Source organism: Oncorhynchus nerka, linkage group LG23 (assembly GCF_034236695.1).
Source record: "Oncorhynchus nerka isolate Pitt River linkage group LG23, Oner_Uvic_2.0, whole genome shotgun sequence".
NCBI lineage: Eukaryota > Metazoa > Chordata > Actinopteri > Salmoniformes > Salmonidae > Oncorhynchus > Oncorhynchus nerka.
The window spans coordinates 25,171,211-25,185,175 of NC_088418.1; the positions used below are offsets into that span (position 1 = coordinate 25,171,211).

The 13,965-nt window shown below is 46.4% G+C and overlaps 1 protein-coding gene across 3 annotated transcripts in view; it reads left to right on the top strand.

Annotated features, from left to right (window-relative positions):
• Positions 1–13,965, top strand: part of rab11fip3 (RAB11 family interacting protein 3 (class II)) — a 46,106-nt gene that overhangs the window by 23,875 nt on the left and 8,266 nt on the right. For 2 of the 3 annotated variants that reach the window (XM_029629447.2, XM_029629449.2), the window contains 5 exons: positions 2,007–2,179; positions 8,481–8,684; positions 12,189–12,326; positions 13,502–13,537; positions 13,744–13,837. In XM_029629447.2, coding sequence (XP_029485307.1) covers positions 2,007–2,179; positions 8,481–8,684; positions 12,189–12,326; positions 13,502–13,537; positions 13,744–13,837 — 645 coding nt within the window. The remainder of the gene's footprint in view (positions 1–2,006; positions 2,180–8,480; positions 8,685–12,188; positions 12,327–13,501; positions 13,538–13,743; positions 13,838–13,965) is intronic. The other variant, XM_029629448.2, reaches the window with a different exon arrangement.

Here is a 13,965-nt window from a genome sequence, read left to right on the forward strand (position 1 = left end):
TCATAGGTGTTTTTAATATTGATTTGCTTATACAGTCCACCCACACATTAGCTACTGTATGTACAGTGCATTCGAAAAGAATTCAGACCCCTGGACTTTTTCCACATTTTGTTAGGTTTCAACCTTATTCAAAAAATGGATTCAATTGTTTTTGTTCCTCATCAATCTACACACAATGTCCCATAATGACAAATCAAAAGCAGGTTTTTAGAATTTTTGGCACATTTATTAAAAATAAAAAGCGGATATATCACATTTACATAAGTATTCAGACCCTTTAGTCAGTACTTTGTTGAAGCACCTTTGGCAGCGATTACAGCCTTGAGTCTTTTCGGGTATGACGCTACAAGCTTGGCACATATGTATTTGGGGAATTTCTCCCATTCTTCTCTGCAGATCCTCTCAAGCTCTGTCAGGTTGGATGGGGAGTGTCGCTGCACAGCTATTTTCCGGTCTCTCCAGAGATGTTCGATTGGGTTCAAGTCCGGGCTCTGGCTGGGCCACTCAAGGACATTCAGAGACTTGTCCCGAAGCCACTCCTGCATTGTCTTGGCTGTGTGTTTAAGGTCGTTGTCCTGTTTGAAGGTGAACCTTTGCCCCAGTCTGAGGTCCTGAGCGCTCTGGAGCAAGTTTTCATCAAGGATCTCTGTACTTTGCTCCGTTCATATTTCCCTCGATCCACACTAGTCTCTCAGTCCCTGCCGCTGAAAAAAACATCCCCACAGCATGATGCTTCTACCACCATGCTTCACCGTAGGGATGGTGCCATGTTTCCTCCAGATGTGACGCTTGGCATTCAGGCCAAAGAGTTCAATCTTGGTTTCATCAGACCAGAGAATCTTGTTTCTAATGGTCTGAGAATCCTTTAGGGGCCTTTTGGCAAACTTCAAGTTGGCTATCGTGCCTTTTACTGAGGAGTGGCTTCCGTCTGGCCATTCTACCATAAAGGCCTGATTGGTGGAGTGCTGCAGAGATGTTTGTCCTCCTGGAAGGTTCTCCCATCTCCACAGAGAAACTGTTGACCTCTGTCAGAGTGAACATCAGGTTCTTGGTCACCTCTCTGACCAAGGCCCTTCTCTCCCAAATGTTCCGTTTGGCCGGGCGGCCAGCTCTAGGAAGAGTCTCTGTGGTTCCAAACTTCTTCTATGTAAGGATGATAGAGGCCACTGCGTTCTTGGGGATCTTCAATGCTGCAGACATGTTTTGGTACCCTTCCCCAGATCAGTGCCTCGACACAATCCTGTCTCGGAGCTCTACGGACAATTCCTTCGACCTCATGGCTTGGTTTTTGCTCTGACATGCACTGCCACTGCCAACTGTGTGTGCCTTACCAAAACCTGTGAAATCAATTGAACTTACCACAGGTGGACTCCAATCAAGTTGTAGAAACATCTCAAGGATGGTCAATGAAAACAGGATGCACCTGAACTCAATTTCAAGTCTCATAGCAAAGGGTCTGAATACTTATGTAAATAAGTTTTTAATTTTTTATAAATTAGCAAACCTTTCTAAAAAACTGTTTTCACTTATTCATTATGGGGTATTCTGTGTAGATTGATGAGGATTTTTATTTTTTAAATACTTTTTAAAATAGCACTGTAACATAACAAATTGTGGAAAAGTTCAAGGGGTCGGAATACTTTCCGAATGCACTGTACCTACCAGACATCATACTGCTGTTTTTAGTCACCTGTTAATGATTTCTCAATTCAAACGATGTCCACTTAACTCTCTTTGTGTACCAGGGCGGCAGGTAGCCTAGTGGTTTAGAGAGTTCAGACAGTAAATGAAATGTCGTTGGTTCGAATCCGGGAGCTAGGTAAAACATCTGTCGATGTGCCCTTGAGCAGGGCACTTAACCCTAATTGCTATGTAAAGTCGCTCTGGATAAGAGCGTCTTGCTAAATAACCAAACATGTACGTACTTTAGACCACAATTGTGACATTATATGATTACTAACTTTGTCTTAAAGGATAACTATAAACGTCCTATTTCCCTCCTGTAGCAAAACGAGGTGACGGACAGTGCATACCTGGGCTCGGAGAGCACTTACAGCGAGTGTGAGACGTTCACCGACGAGGACACGGGAGCCCTGGTCCAGCCCGAGATGCACGAGGATGTGGAGACGGACAGCGGCATCGAGGCCACGCTCCACGACCCAGAGGACAGTAGCAACAGGTCAGTTCTGGCTTACTTTTGCCTCTGCATGGTCATTCACAGTTTTCTCAGGACAGGCCCCTGGCCCAATAGTTAGTCCTGATCATCACCTCTAACCTCGGCCCCTTAACTCGACCCACATACGGTTGGCCAAAATCAAACCCTAACTATACCCCTTCACCTCGTACTTAGAACTACCATAATCATTAAAGGTAGACTCAGCGAAATGGCCTTGCTACGAGCAGCACAGCGGATATTGCGATGTGCGAAATGCAAGACAATCGCACACAGTATCTGCGCATGTGCACGGGTACGCTTCATGATTTTACCACGTGCTAGCCACGGGACCAAAACAGCGACGAAGTTGAGCCTCTCACTTCAACACTCTTTGTTGCTGCGGAAATTGATCCACCGTGCTGTTTACTTTCTGCATCTACATCATATCGCTGAGTCTACCTTTAACCTTGCGCTAAAGTTGTAATTTCGTATGTAGCTAAATCGAGGTGAGGCAAAGGTAGGTCGAAGCTGTCCTGAATACCACCCACGTTGAGTCACTGCTAATCACTCAGACACCAGGGTTTGACTGTAACATTATGGTACATATAGGTCGAAATAGTAATGGTAATTAACTAGGATAAGTCAAACTAACGCTAGCTCCAGTCATCACAGCCTCGGTAGCATCAAGCCTCTGTATCCCGTCTTAGTTTCTAGAGACGACTTGGAGTCTTATGTGGGTCACCAGACAGATTAGAGGCAATAATAGCCACCATTGTAATGGCCCTGGGCTTAAAATACCTTTCGTCTACCGAGAACAAAACGTCTTATCATATCAATCTAACTGAAGACGCCTTTTGTTTATGGTTGCTCCAGGGTGGTTGGTCCTGGCTGCTCCTCAAGTGCATGCAGGCTCTAATGTGCCTCTAGTCTAATTACCATGGTTTGTTTTGATCAGTTAACAAATGACATAGATCATGTTATTGTCTTTCTATTGGACGATTACTGTTGGCCAGATGTGTGTTGAACTCTTAGATTTGCAGTGGGACCTGTCTTCAACACATGGCAGATAACTTGCAAGATAAAGCATTATAAAGTGATGATTGTGATGAAATGCAGTACATGGTTATTTGAGGAACAAAGCCTGGAGATCGTAGTTATTTTGAGTGACGATTGTTTCTTATTTGCTAAGGACCAGATGGTAGAGAATCGAGTTCTTAGGTCATCGACATCATTTTCAAAGGCGTAATAGATCACCGACAGTTTGAAATGAACTTGCTTACCCCGTTATTAAACTACACTTTGGTTGTTGAACATTCTGCCCTCGTTTTTTGCTGCACGATATTCCAGATGACCTCACACTCAGACACAATGTAAAATGCAGAGACCTTGAAGAGACAGCTACGTGTGCCCTGATCTATCCACTGTATGTTTGAGTTTGTCTTTTGGTTGACTGTGAGCTTTGAGACAAATTGATCTTCAGTGGCCAAGAGTTATGTGTTGCTGCAATGATTACAGTAAGTTAATCTTCTATGTTGACTTTTACCTGCACTTCTACCTCAACTTATCTGGTTAGCGGAAATCAGACAATAGCATGACACCTCTTGCCTTTTGAGCTCTATTTGTGTAATATTGTCAATGCCCAACGAGTTTGTTTCGAGTCAATGCTACTTTATTTGTCCCCTTAGGGCAAAGACTAGACATATTGTCCCTTCGGGGGCAAATACTGATAACATATACCATTGTCTTGCGCTCTTTGTCTAAGGATTTGTTTTGGTAGGGTTCTTCCACCCCTAAGGATTTAATTGAGTCAATGGTTAGAATGAAGCAAAGATTATCAGCTGTGGTCACTCTGTAGTGCGTACCCCCAACACCCTGTTCCTAAAATGTCAGATTAGTGCCCGCCACCTGTTTGGAACAGCCACTTGACAACGTCCTTTTCACAGGCAGTTCCAGATATCTCTGTCAAGAGCTTATGCGTTTAAGTGTTTGATACCTAATTGTGGAAGTTTACATCGACTAATTGTTGATGTAGGCTAATTTGGCCGCGAGGGATTTTATATGCCCCCCCCCCAAGTAATAAACAGCTCCAAGTGATTTTATATGCCCCCTCCAAGTAAAAACAGCTCCAAGTGATTTTATATGCCCCCCAAGTAATAAACAGCTCCAAGTGATTTTATATGCCCCCCGCCAAGTAATAAACAGCTCCAAGTGATTTTATATGCCCCCCCAAGTAATAAACAGCTCCATGTGATTTTATATGCCCCCCAAGTAAAAACAGCTCCAAGTGATTTTATATGCCCCCCCCAAGTAATAAACAGCTCTAAGTGATTTTATATTCCCCCAAGTAATAAACAGCTCCAAGTGATTTTATATGCCTCCCCCAAGTAATAAACAGCTCCAAGTGATTTTATATGCCCCCCAAGTAAAAACAGCTCCAAGTGATTTTATATGCCCCCCCAAGTAAAAACAGCTCCAAGTGATTTTATATGCCCCCCAAGTAATAAACAGCTCCAAGTGATTTTATATCCCCCCACAAGTAATAAACAGCTCCAAGTGATTTTATATGCCTCCCCCAAGTAATAAACAGCTCCAAGTGATTTTATATGCCCCCCCCAAGTAAAAACAGCTCCAAGTGATTTTATATGCCCCCAAGTAAAAACAGCTCCAAGTGATTTTATATGCCCCCTCAAGTAAAAACAGCTCCAAGTGATTTTATATGCCTCCCCCAAGTAAAAACAGCTCCAAGTGATTTTATATGTCCCCCAAGTAAAAACAGCTCCAAGTGATTTTATATGCCCCCCCCCAAGTAAAAACAGCTCCAAGTGATTTTAATTTTGGAAATCTGTTCCAAAGTATTCCCACGCATAATAGAGAGATACATTTGATCGGACACAAATGTAAGTAAGGTTTGAAATGATAATGTATTAGTCATCATATATCTGTTTGGGCTTCTTGCGGTCAATATGCAGTCTACAAATGATTTGGAATTATGTTCTGGCCATCCGCTCAAAAAAGTAAATCCGCTCAATAAAGTAGCTACTGTTTGGGGTCTGTATTCTGACTCTATTAATTAGTTGTTTTTGCCTGTAGTGCTGGGGTCAGTCACGAGGGAGGAGGAAGTGTAGGGGAATGAGGTCTTATCTGCTGACTGTGTAACCTGTCTGTCTGGGTAGATGACGGATCTGGGGGGGTGGACCACTTAACAGGGATGTGTTTGGACTTCCTGTCAACAGCTGTGCCTTGAATTCCAGGAAGTGTGGAGTTTGCTCTTTTTTTTGCTCTTTTCCTTTTTTTCTGGAAGAGGCCCTATCTTTCCTTCGTGCTGATGGGGGCCAAAGCGCGGCCGGCAGGCACTTCCACTTTCTCCTGTTTCAGCAGTCCTGCACTATCAGCGGTTTGGCAGGAATCATGGAAGGTCGTCCCCTGACCCACCAGGGCTGAACTTCCCAAGAAATAAAGGACTTTCAGTGTATTTTGACCTTTCGCTGGGCTGAATCGCGTTGACACATTTTGAATAGAAATGTATTCCACTGCCAAACTGCAAAGTCTATCCAACATCCATTTTCTACTCTGCTATGTCAGATCATGCCCCTGTTACTCTTGCCATACAGGTGTTTTCTTATACAACTTTCTAGATTTCGCTTGTTGTGGCTATCTCAGGCCTCGCCTATCAATTCGTCCTTGAGGCAGATTCCTCTGCGTTTCAGCTCAGTTCCTTCTTTGAGTTCCATATTTCCTGTGTTGAATTGCCCTGTCTGTCACCGAGTCAGAAGATCACTGCAGGTGAGTTACACAAACCAACCACAACCATTTTGAGTTGACGTCACGGTGAAAAGGTTTACAATGGGTGTCAGTGGTGGGATCACACCGCTGACAGCAATCAGATGTGCTACTCTAAAATTATAAATTGGCTTCATGAAAGACACTGCAATTGTTGTACAGCAGCCCTGTGTGTGTATCTCACATCATATCCCACTGGAGTCCACTGGAAACATCTGATAAGTCCCATGATGATCCTGCCCCGTTAATTTTTTTTTTTTTAAAGTGAATCAGAACAATAACAACACACTCCCACCTCCCTGTCATGTGCTCTTGCATGAAGACCTAGACGAATTTCTTATTCCTACACCTGATGACTCAACACTATCAGTAACATTTAACAAAATGTTTAAGCTTTGGTTTTTCAACACCTCCTAGTAGTTTCTGTGCCCCGGGAGACGGACGTTACGTGAATGAGTCTATGCTCTTGGCTGGGGATTAGGAGTTTAACAGGATTACCCAGCCCCAGCCCGTCCGCCCCTCATGTCCTACCCCAGCACTACCCCACTCGGCTGGGCCCGGGCCGGTCACCGCACCTGCCTGGTGCCTCTGCTTAGCCCTTAATCGTATTAACCCTCAGCCACTCACAGCCTGCCTCCCCGTCTTGCCACAAGTCTACGGGGACGAGTCCATGGTAACAGGGGACAATCCGGCTGGTCACTTGTGAGGACTGATCATTTGTGGTTACAGACTGTGAGGAAGACTTTCTAGTCGACCAAGTTGGCGGTAACCTATAAAACGTGCAAGGAAAGACGAGTGTGCGACTCTCAGTAACATGTTCTGGGTACCATGGACTAATCCCTTGAGTGGACAAGGTCTTTGGGATCGTCTCCTTAACTGAAGAACTGAGCAGCACTCCTCTTGGGTTGGTGTGACCAGTGAGCATTCAGGATTCCACTCTGGTTGACTGGAGGTCGTCTGTCTCCAGTTGCTCCGAGGTTGAGACGCGGGGGCAGCGGGCGGCGTTTAAAGATGCGGTCTCTCTCCTCACCTGCCCTCCATGTGCGGGACCTTACTAGGGACCTCAGTGTCGGGCTGAGTAGTGGGTAAGTGGGCCCGAATGTTGGGCTGCGAGTCAAATGTATTGAGGTTGAGGTTTTGAGTGTTATGCTAGAGTGTTCAAGTGTTAGGGTGTCGCAAGTTTTGTGCTGAGTCAGTGTTAAATGTTTTTTAATGTTGGGTTGAGAGAGGCTGAAGTGTATCTGAAGTTGATCAGTGTTTAAGTGCAGGCTACCCTGTCGGTGGTTAGCGTACAGTGAATTTGAAGGTAGGATTGAGTGGGTTAAAAGTCTGTTGACTCTGTATGTGTAAACACAAGAAATAGAACTAGGCTTTGTCATTGGATTGACAGCAACCCTTGGAATGGTGCTGAGATTTATATCCTGTGTGTATGTAGCTACAATCCAGCCACCCTTCATGTCCTGTTGGGGTACAAAGGAAAGTCTGGCTATCTAATACCCTCTCTTGTTACAGAAAGCAGGGCCACTGTATTATATATATATATCATCTGAACTCAGGTGAACCTACCAATTTGGCCGTCGCAGACCAGCCAAGCATGTCTATTTTGGTGGCTAAACATGACTAACTTTAGCTTTCCATGTATTTGTGTGAAAATTTGCCTGCTAATTTTAAATTTGACGAGAAGCTTCGCCCAGTCTCTTTTCGATTAAGGTCACCCCTTAAGCTTACACTACATAGAACCCAGTGAAAGCGCCACTCTCATGCAGCGAGTGTAGCTAGCCATCAGATGTATATTGCCGGTGGACCACGAACATTAAATGTGCTTCATCTTGACCAACGAGTCTGTGGGATTAATGAATTATCAGATTACCCTTAAAGACAACTGATTTTAAAACTTGTCCAGATTGCCGGGCGCTTTGTAGGGCTGTCTTAATCTGGGATGCCAAATATTCTATTTGTTAGATTTAGGCTAGTTGCTTTCAATGCATCACAGTTCAACACAAACGGTGTGCTAAAGTCTGCATATAGAACTTGGAACATATTCACACTCGTACTGTGATAGTTGAGCGCTTCTAATTTGGTTGAAGCCGTGTTAAAATAGATCATCCGTGTTACGGAAGCGATGCCTCCGTGGTCTGTTGGTGAAGGAAACTCAGACCTGTTTTTACAGTGAAGTGATAAACAGAGATAGTCAGGTATAAAAACTAAGCTCTAGCCCTAACCTTAGCCCGTAAATGAGTTTGTACACAATCTAAGGAACAAACGCACATACAGGCATAGAACCACAAACCATGAGTAGGTCAATTCAAGATTTTTCTGGCATTTCCACCCCTGAGACACCATTGATACAGACACCAATACAGTCACAAATTTGGGTAAATGTAGAAAAATACCTCCGTGAACGTGGCTATATGCAATTCCTGTGTGTGTACCTGAAGGGGTATTCTTCCTCCTATGTTTCTCTCTCTCTCCCTCTCTCTCTCTCTCTCTCTCACTATCACACTCTCTTTTATACACAATCATCCCTCTTTTCTCTGTCCCTCAGGTTCTCCCTGAGCTCTGAGTTGAACAGCCACACCCTGGTCACAGTGATTGGCGGGGATGAGGAACATTTTGAGGACTTTGGGGAGAGCAACACCTCGGAGCTGCTGCTGGACACCACTGAGGAGGGAACCGAGGGAGAGGGGGACTCATCCCACCTCCAGACCCCCGACCAGAGCAACTGCTCCTCCCTGCTACTCTCTCCCAGGTACGGGCCACCCTAAAGAACAGCAGCCAGGGTCATACTGAGCACTCAGAGTAAGACTGTGACAGCCTACACTACACGTTCATATACGACACAACTGCTATGTTTTTAAGTGCCACGAATCAGTTCAAAACTCTGGCGTGTCGGATGAAGGTCACCCACAGTAGCTGCCACATTGTTACCAACAATAACATGACTTTATCCTAGGGCATCGTCTCTAAAGTCAAACACACAGCGCAGTTGTTGGCTCCTGTCAGGGAACAGGGAACGTGTTGTCTTGCTGGATAGAGTAGCACGGTGGATTTAGTCTCTGGAAATGGTGGTGGCACATTCCCAGCTACATTCTCAGCTCTAGTGTCCTAGCCACAACCTTCCCTGGTGCTGTTATAACAAGACTGACTGGCTGTATGTTTGGAAAGACTGGAGGTCAAACATGGATAAGAACTCTCTGGAGACCTCATTTCCAGTCCACTCCCACTGAATACTGCTCCTGAAGGGCGAGGTAAAAAAGGGAACAAGGGCAAAGTTCACTTACTTAGAACTCTTCCTGTTGCTGCTTACTCTTTAGAGCTACTACACACCATACACTTACACATATCCAGTCATCAAGGGTAGACATAACCAAGCGTGTTTATTGAGTGGAATTCAGACAAAACGGAGAGTTACAGGCTTTCCATAGGCTCGCTAATAAAGCTGCGTTTGAGCCAGCCAGTATGGACTGTGTTAAGTCTGTCTCACCTGACCATACCTGATCACTCACTCCCCTCTCTCTTTCTTCTGACACAGTACTGCTCTGCCTGAACACTCCTGAGCACTTCCCCTCCTCTTTTTCTGCAGCCGCTCCACCCCCTCCTTCTCCCACACTCTGTTTTCATCAGAGACCCTAAGCCGGATAATGCGTAATTCCCATTTGGGTGATATTTTTCCCTATCTTTCATGCCTGCAAATTCTTAGCCAGCTAACTGCCTGGGTTTTTCTCGGTCACAATATGGAAATAAGCCGGCCCAAGTGGATTGGCTTTAATGATTCCTTCCGAGTTACCAGTAATTCTAAACCTTTCCCTCCCTCTGTAAGTCACCCGTACAACCATAAATTCCTTCCAACCAGAATGAGTGGGCACTAAGGCAATTTGAATGAGGCCATTGTGATTCAGGAGCATTGTGGTTAGTGCAGTAGTGTATGCGGTGAGGCTGAAAATTTCTCTGACCCTCTCCACACTGTTGTGTGTAAACACACTCCTCTGTACGCACAGGACGCTAACCACTCTCCTCATCTTACTAGACACACACACACACACACACCTAGATGTTACACTGCTGCTTCACTGCCACTCTGTCTACAAACCCACACTTCTGCATCACTACTACTGCTACACACAAACCCTACTGCAGCTGTTACTTCACATAAGTGTCCTTCACTACAGGCCAGCCAGCAGAACATGCCTGAGACAGCACAGCAGTGATTCTCAGGAACCTATGACCACCTCGAGACACACACGCCACACATACAGGAATCGAGACACACGCCACGCATACAGGAATCGAGGCACACGCCACACTTACAGGAATCGAGACACACGCCACGCATACAGGAATCGAGACACACGCCACGCATACAGGAATCGAGACACACGCCACACTTACAGGAATCGAGACACACGCCACACTTACAGGAATCGAGACACACGCCACGCATACAGGAATCGAGGCACACGCCACACATACAGGAATCGAGGCACACGCCACACATACAGGAATCGAGGCACACGCCACACATACAGGAATCGAGGTACACGCCACACATACAGGAATCGAGGCACACGCCACACATACAGGAATCGAGGCACACGCCACACATACAGGAATCGAGGCACACGCCACACATACAGGAATCGAGGCACACGCCACACATACAGGAATCGAGGCACACTCCACGCATCGAGGCAGGAATCGAGGCACACGCAGGCACACGCCACACATACAGGAATCGAGGCACACGCCACGCATACAGGAATCGAGGCAGACGCCACACATACAGGAATCGAGGCACACGCCACGAGGCACACGCAACACATACAGGAATCGAGGCACGCACGCCGACAGACATAGGCACACGCCACACATACAGGAATCGAGGCAGGAATCAGGAATCGAGGCAGACGCCACGCATACAGGAATCGAGGCAGACGCCACACATACAGGAATCGAGGCACACGCCACGCATACAGGAATCGAGGCACACGCCACACATACAGGAATCGAGGCAGACGCCACACATACAGGAATCGAGGCACACGCCACACATACAGGAATCGAGACACACGCCACGCATACAGGAATCGAGGCACACGCCACACATACAGGAATCGAGGCACACGCCACACATACAGGAATCGAGGCACACGCCACACATACAGGAATCGAGGCACACGCCACACATACAGGAATCGAGGCACACGCCACACATACAGGAATCGAGGCACACGCCACACATACAGGAATCGAGGCAGACGCCACACATACAGGAATCGAGGCACACGCCACACATACAGGAATCGAGGCACACGCCACACTTACAGGAATCGAGGCACACGCCACACTTACAGGAATCGAGGCAGACGCCACACATACAGGAATCGAGGCAGACGCCACACATACAGGAATCGAGGCAGACGCCACACATACAGGAATCGAGGCACACGCCACGCATACAGGAATCGAGGCACACGCCACGCATACAGGAATCGAGGCACACGCCACGCATACAGGAATCGAGGCACACGCCACACATACAGGAAATGAGGCAAAAGCCACGCATACAGGAATCGAGGCACACGCCACACATACAGGAATCGAGGCACACGCCACACATACAGGAATCGAGGCACACGCCACACATACAGGAATCGAGGCACACGCCACACATACAGGAATCGAGGCACACGCCACACATACAGGAAATGAGGCAAAAGCCACGCATACAGGAATCGAGGCACACGCCACACATACAGGAATCGAGGCACACGCCACACATACAGGAATCGAGGCACACGCCACGCATACAGAGGCGCACTCTTCTGAATAAATTATCAGCCAGAAAAGGTGACGTGCGGAGAGGCTGCGGCGACCACACACACTCCAGTTAGCTATTGATGTTTGTGTGCTAGTTATCGTGAGCTGAATATGAACCTCACTGCAGCTCCTCGGGGCCAAGTCACTAAAGTAATACATGAATATACATGAATACAGATAAAAGTGTTCCCCGTGACAGTAGCCCTTCTGTTGAAGGGGCGGGAAGAACCCTTGGTTGGAACAGCGCTCTTAGAAGGAGTCCATCCTTGCCGTTTACCCCCACACAGCTCAATTACTCACAAAGTTTCACTTTTCACAAACTCTCATGATCCTGCACTCTTGATCCCCGACGCTTCCTCTTCTCCATCACGGTGCACCTCCCTTCTCCGTCACTCACTCCCCTTCTCCTCCTTTCCTCCTCTCTTTTTCTCCCCAGCACCCCCACTACTCTCCCTGCCAGCTTTCAGAGCTTCCTCAGGGAGGAAGCGCTGGACTTTTTCTGTAACCAATGTCACAAACAAATCTCTCGCCTGGAGGACCTCTCCACTCGCCTCAATTTCCTAGAGATGAATAGGTAACATTCCCCACCACCACTAAGGTTATCCCTTGTGTATGTGTGTGTGTGTGTATTGCCGTGTTGACTAGGTAACACACACTGCTCTCGCTCCCTGTGCGTGTGCTGTCCTGTTGTGTTCCGTTTGTAAGATGCACACAGGTGTGTTGCGTTTAATACTGTCAAACAGGCGGACACATGCACAGAGTTTGACAGCGTTTGTGTGTATGTTTTTGAATAGGTTGTCACACACATCTCCACTCCACTCATCTTGACTCTTCAGTGCACGTTTGTGTGTGAGTTGCGGTGTGTTGACAGCGTTAGTGCTTGGTTCGACTCGGCTTTGGGGAGAACCTCTCACTCAAACTCAAGCTTGCTTGTGGTGTCTGTACTGTGGCGTTATAAATAAGGTTTCTAAGGTTCATAATCGATGTTGGTAAAGGTGAGTTTGGTGGACCGCCGCTCTTTGCTCTAGCTGTTGGTGCCAGGTGGCCAACAGAAGGTTTGCCCAGAGTTCCCATTGCTCGTATCATTGCATGCCCTATGAGTTCCATGCATACATATCTCGCATCCTGTCAAGGTCATGGAAACAATTCCATGTGTGCAGTGACAAACGTTGCAAAAATATATATAATATGCTAAACCTGAATTGACTTCCAGGTAATTGACATCATTGGCAGTGGTGCATGGCTTATATCATTGCTCTCATATTCCATTTAAAGTACTCACTCTATTACAGCCTTACAAATGGATTGAATCATCTTGTACCTGTTCAAGCATGAGTGCTGATGGAAAAACCAACCTTTTTAACTGATACACATGCTTTTGTGTCTGGGTTGTGTTCATTAGGCACCAAACGGATGAAAATGGACTGAAACAGGGAGTGACTAGGCCTACCTCCTAGACCAGTCCAATAAAAAACACGCATTTTTGTTTTCGGGTTGCATTTCAAATGCGGGCGTGTGTGTGTTTTATTGCTGTGACGTATCTGCAGACGTGCATATGAACATGTACCTTACATTAGGATCCTGTGCTCCCCGTATGACAACCTCTTTATCCCTCTGCTTTTTGGAGCGAGGGATGAGGGGGTGGGGAGGAAGGACACCAAGAGACAGACGCTGTCTCTTTCATCTGTCTTTTCTCCCTTCTGACTGGTCTTCTGTTGTTCTACCCCCCCCCCCCCCCCCCCCATTCAGCTCCAGCAAGAGGCTGTCTAGCAAGAAAGTAGCACGGTAGGTCAAAATGAGTTATTTTAATCAATTCAGTAGAAAATTATTTTAGATTGAACGTGAAAATATGGTGGATTTTGACGAACACAACTAGCTATCTTGACTTATCGTGAAGTTGTAAAGTGAAAGTTTTCCAGGACGGAACAGTTTTGAGCTGCTTTTTAAAATTTTTCATCACAAACATTTATTTCTTCTCCCTGGCGTTTCAGACACCTCCTCCAGAACAGCTCCATGACGCTGGACAGCATGAGTGAGCTGTCCCGGGACATACTGGACCTGGCTGACACCGACATCACTGACAAGGTCAGAGTTCAACGTCATAAGATTATACCGCATCATACCGAGTTTATCAACCGTGTCAAACAGCATTATACAGCACTGTACGTCAATGTAAAGAAAGAGTTCAGCGTCAAACAACACATGCAGTGTAT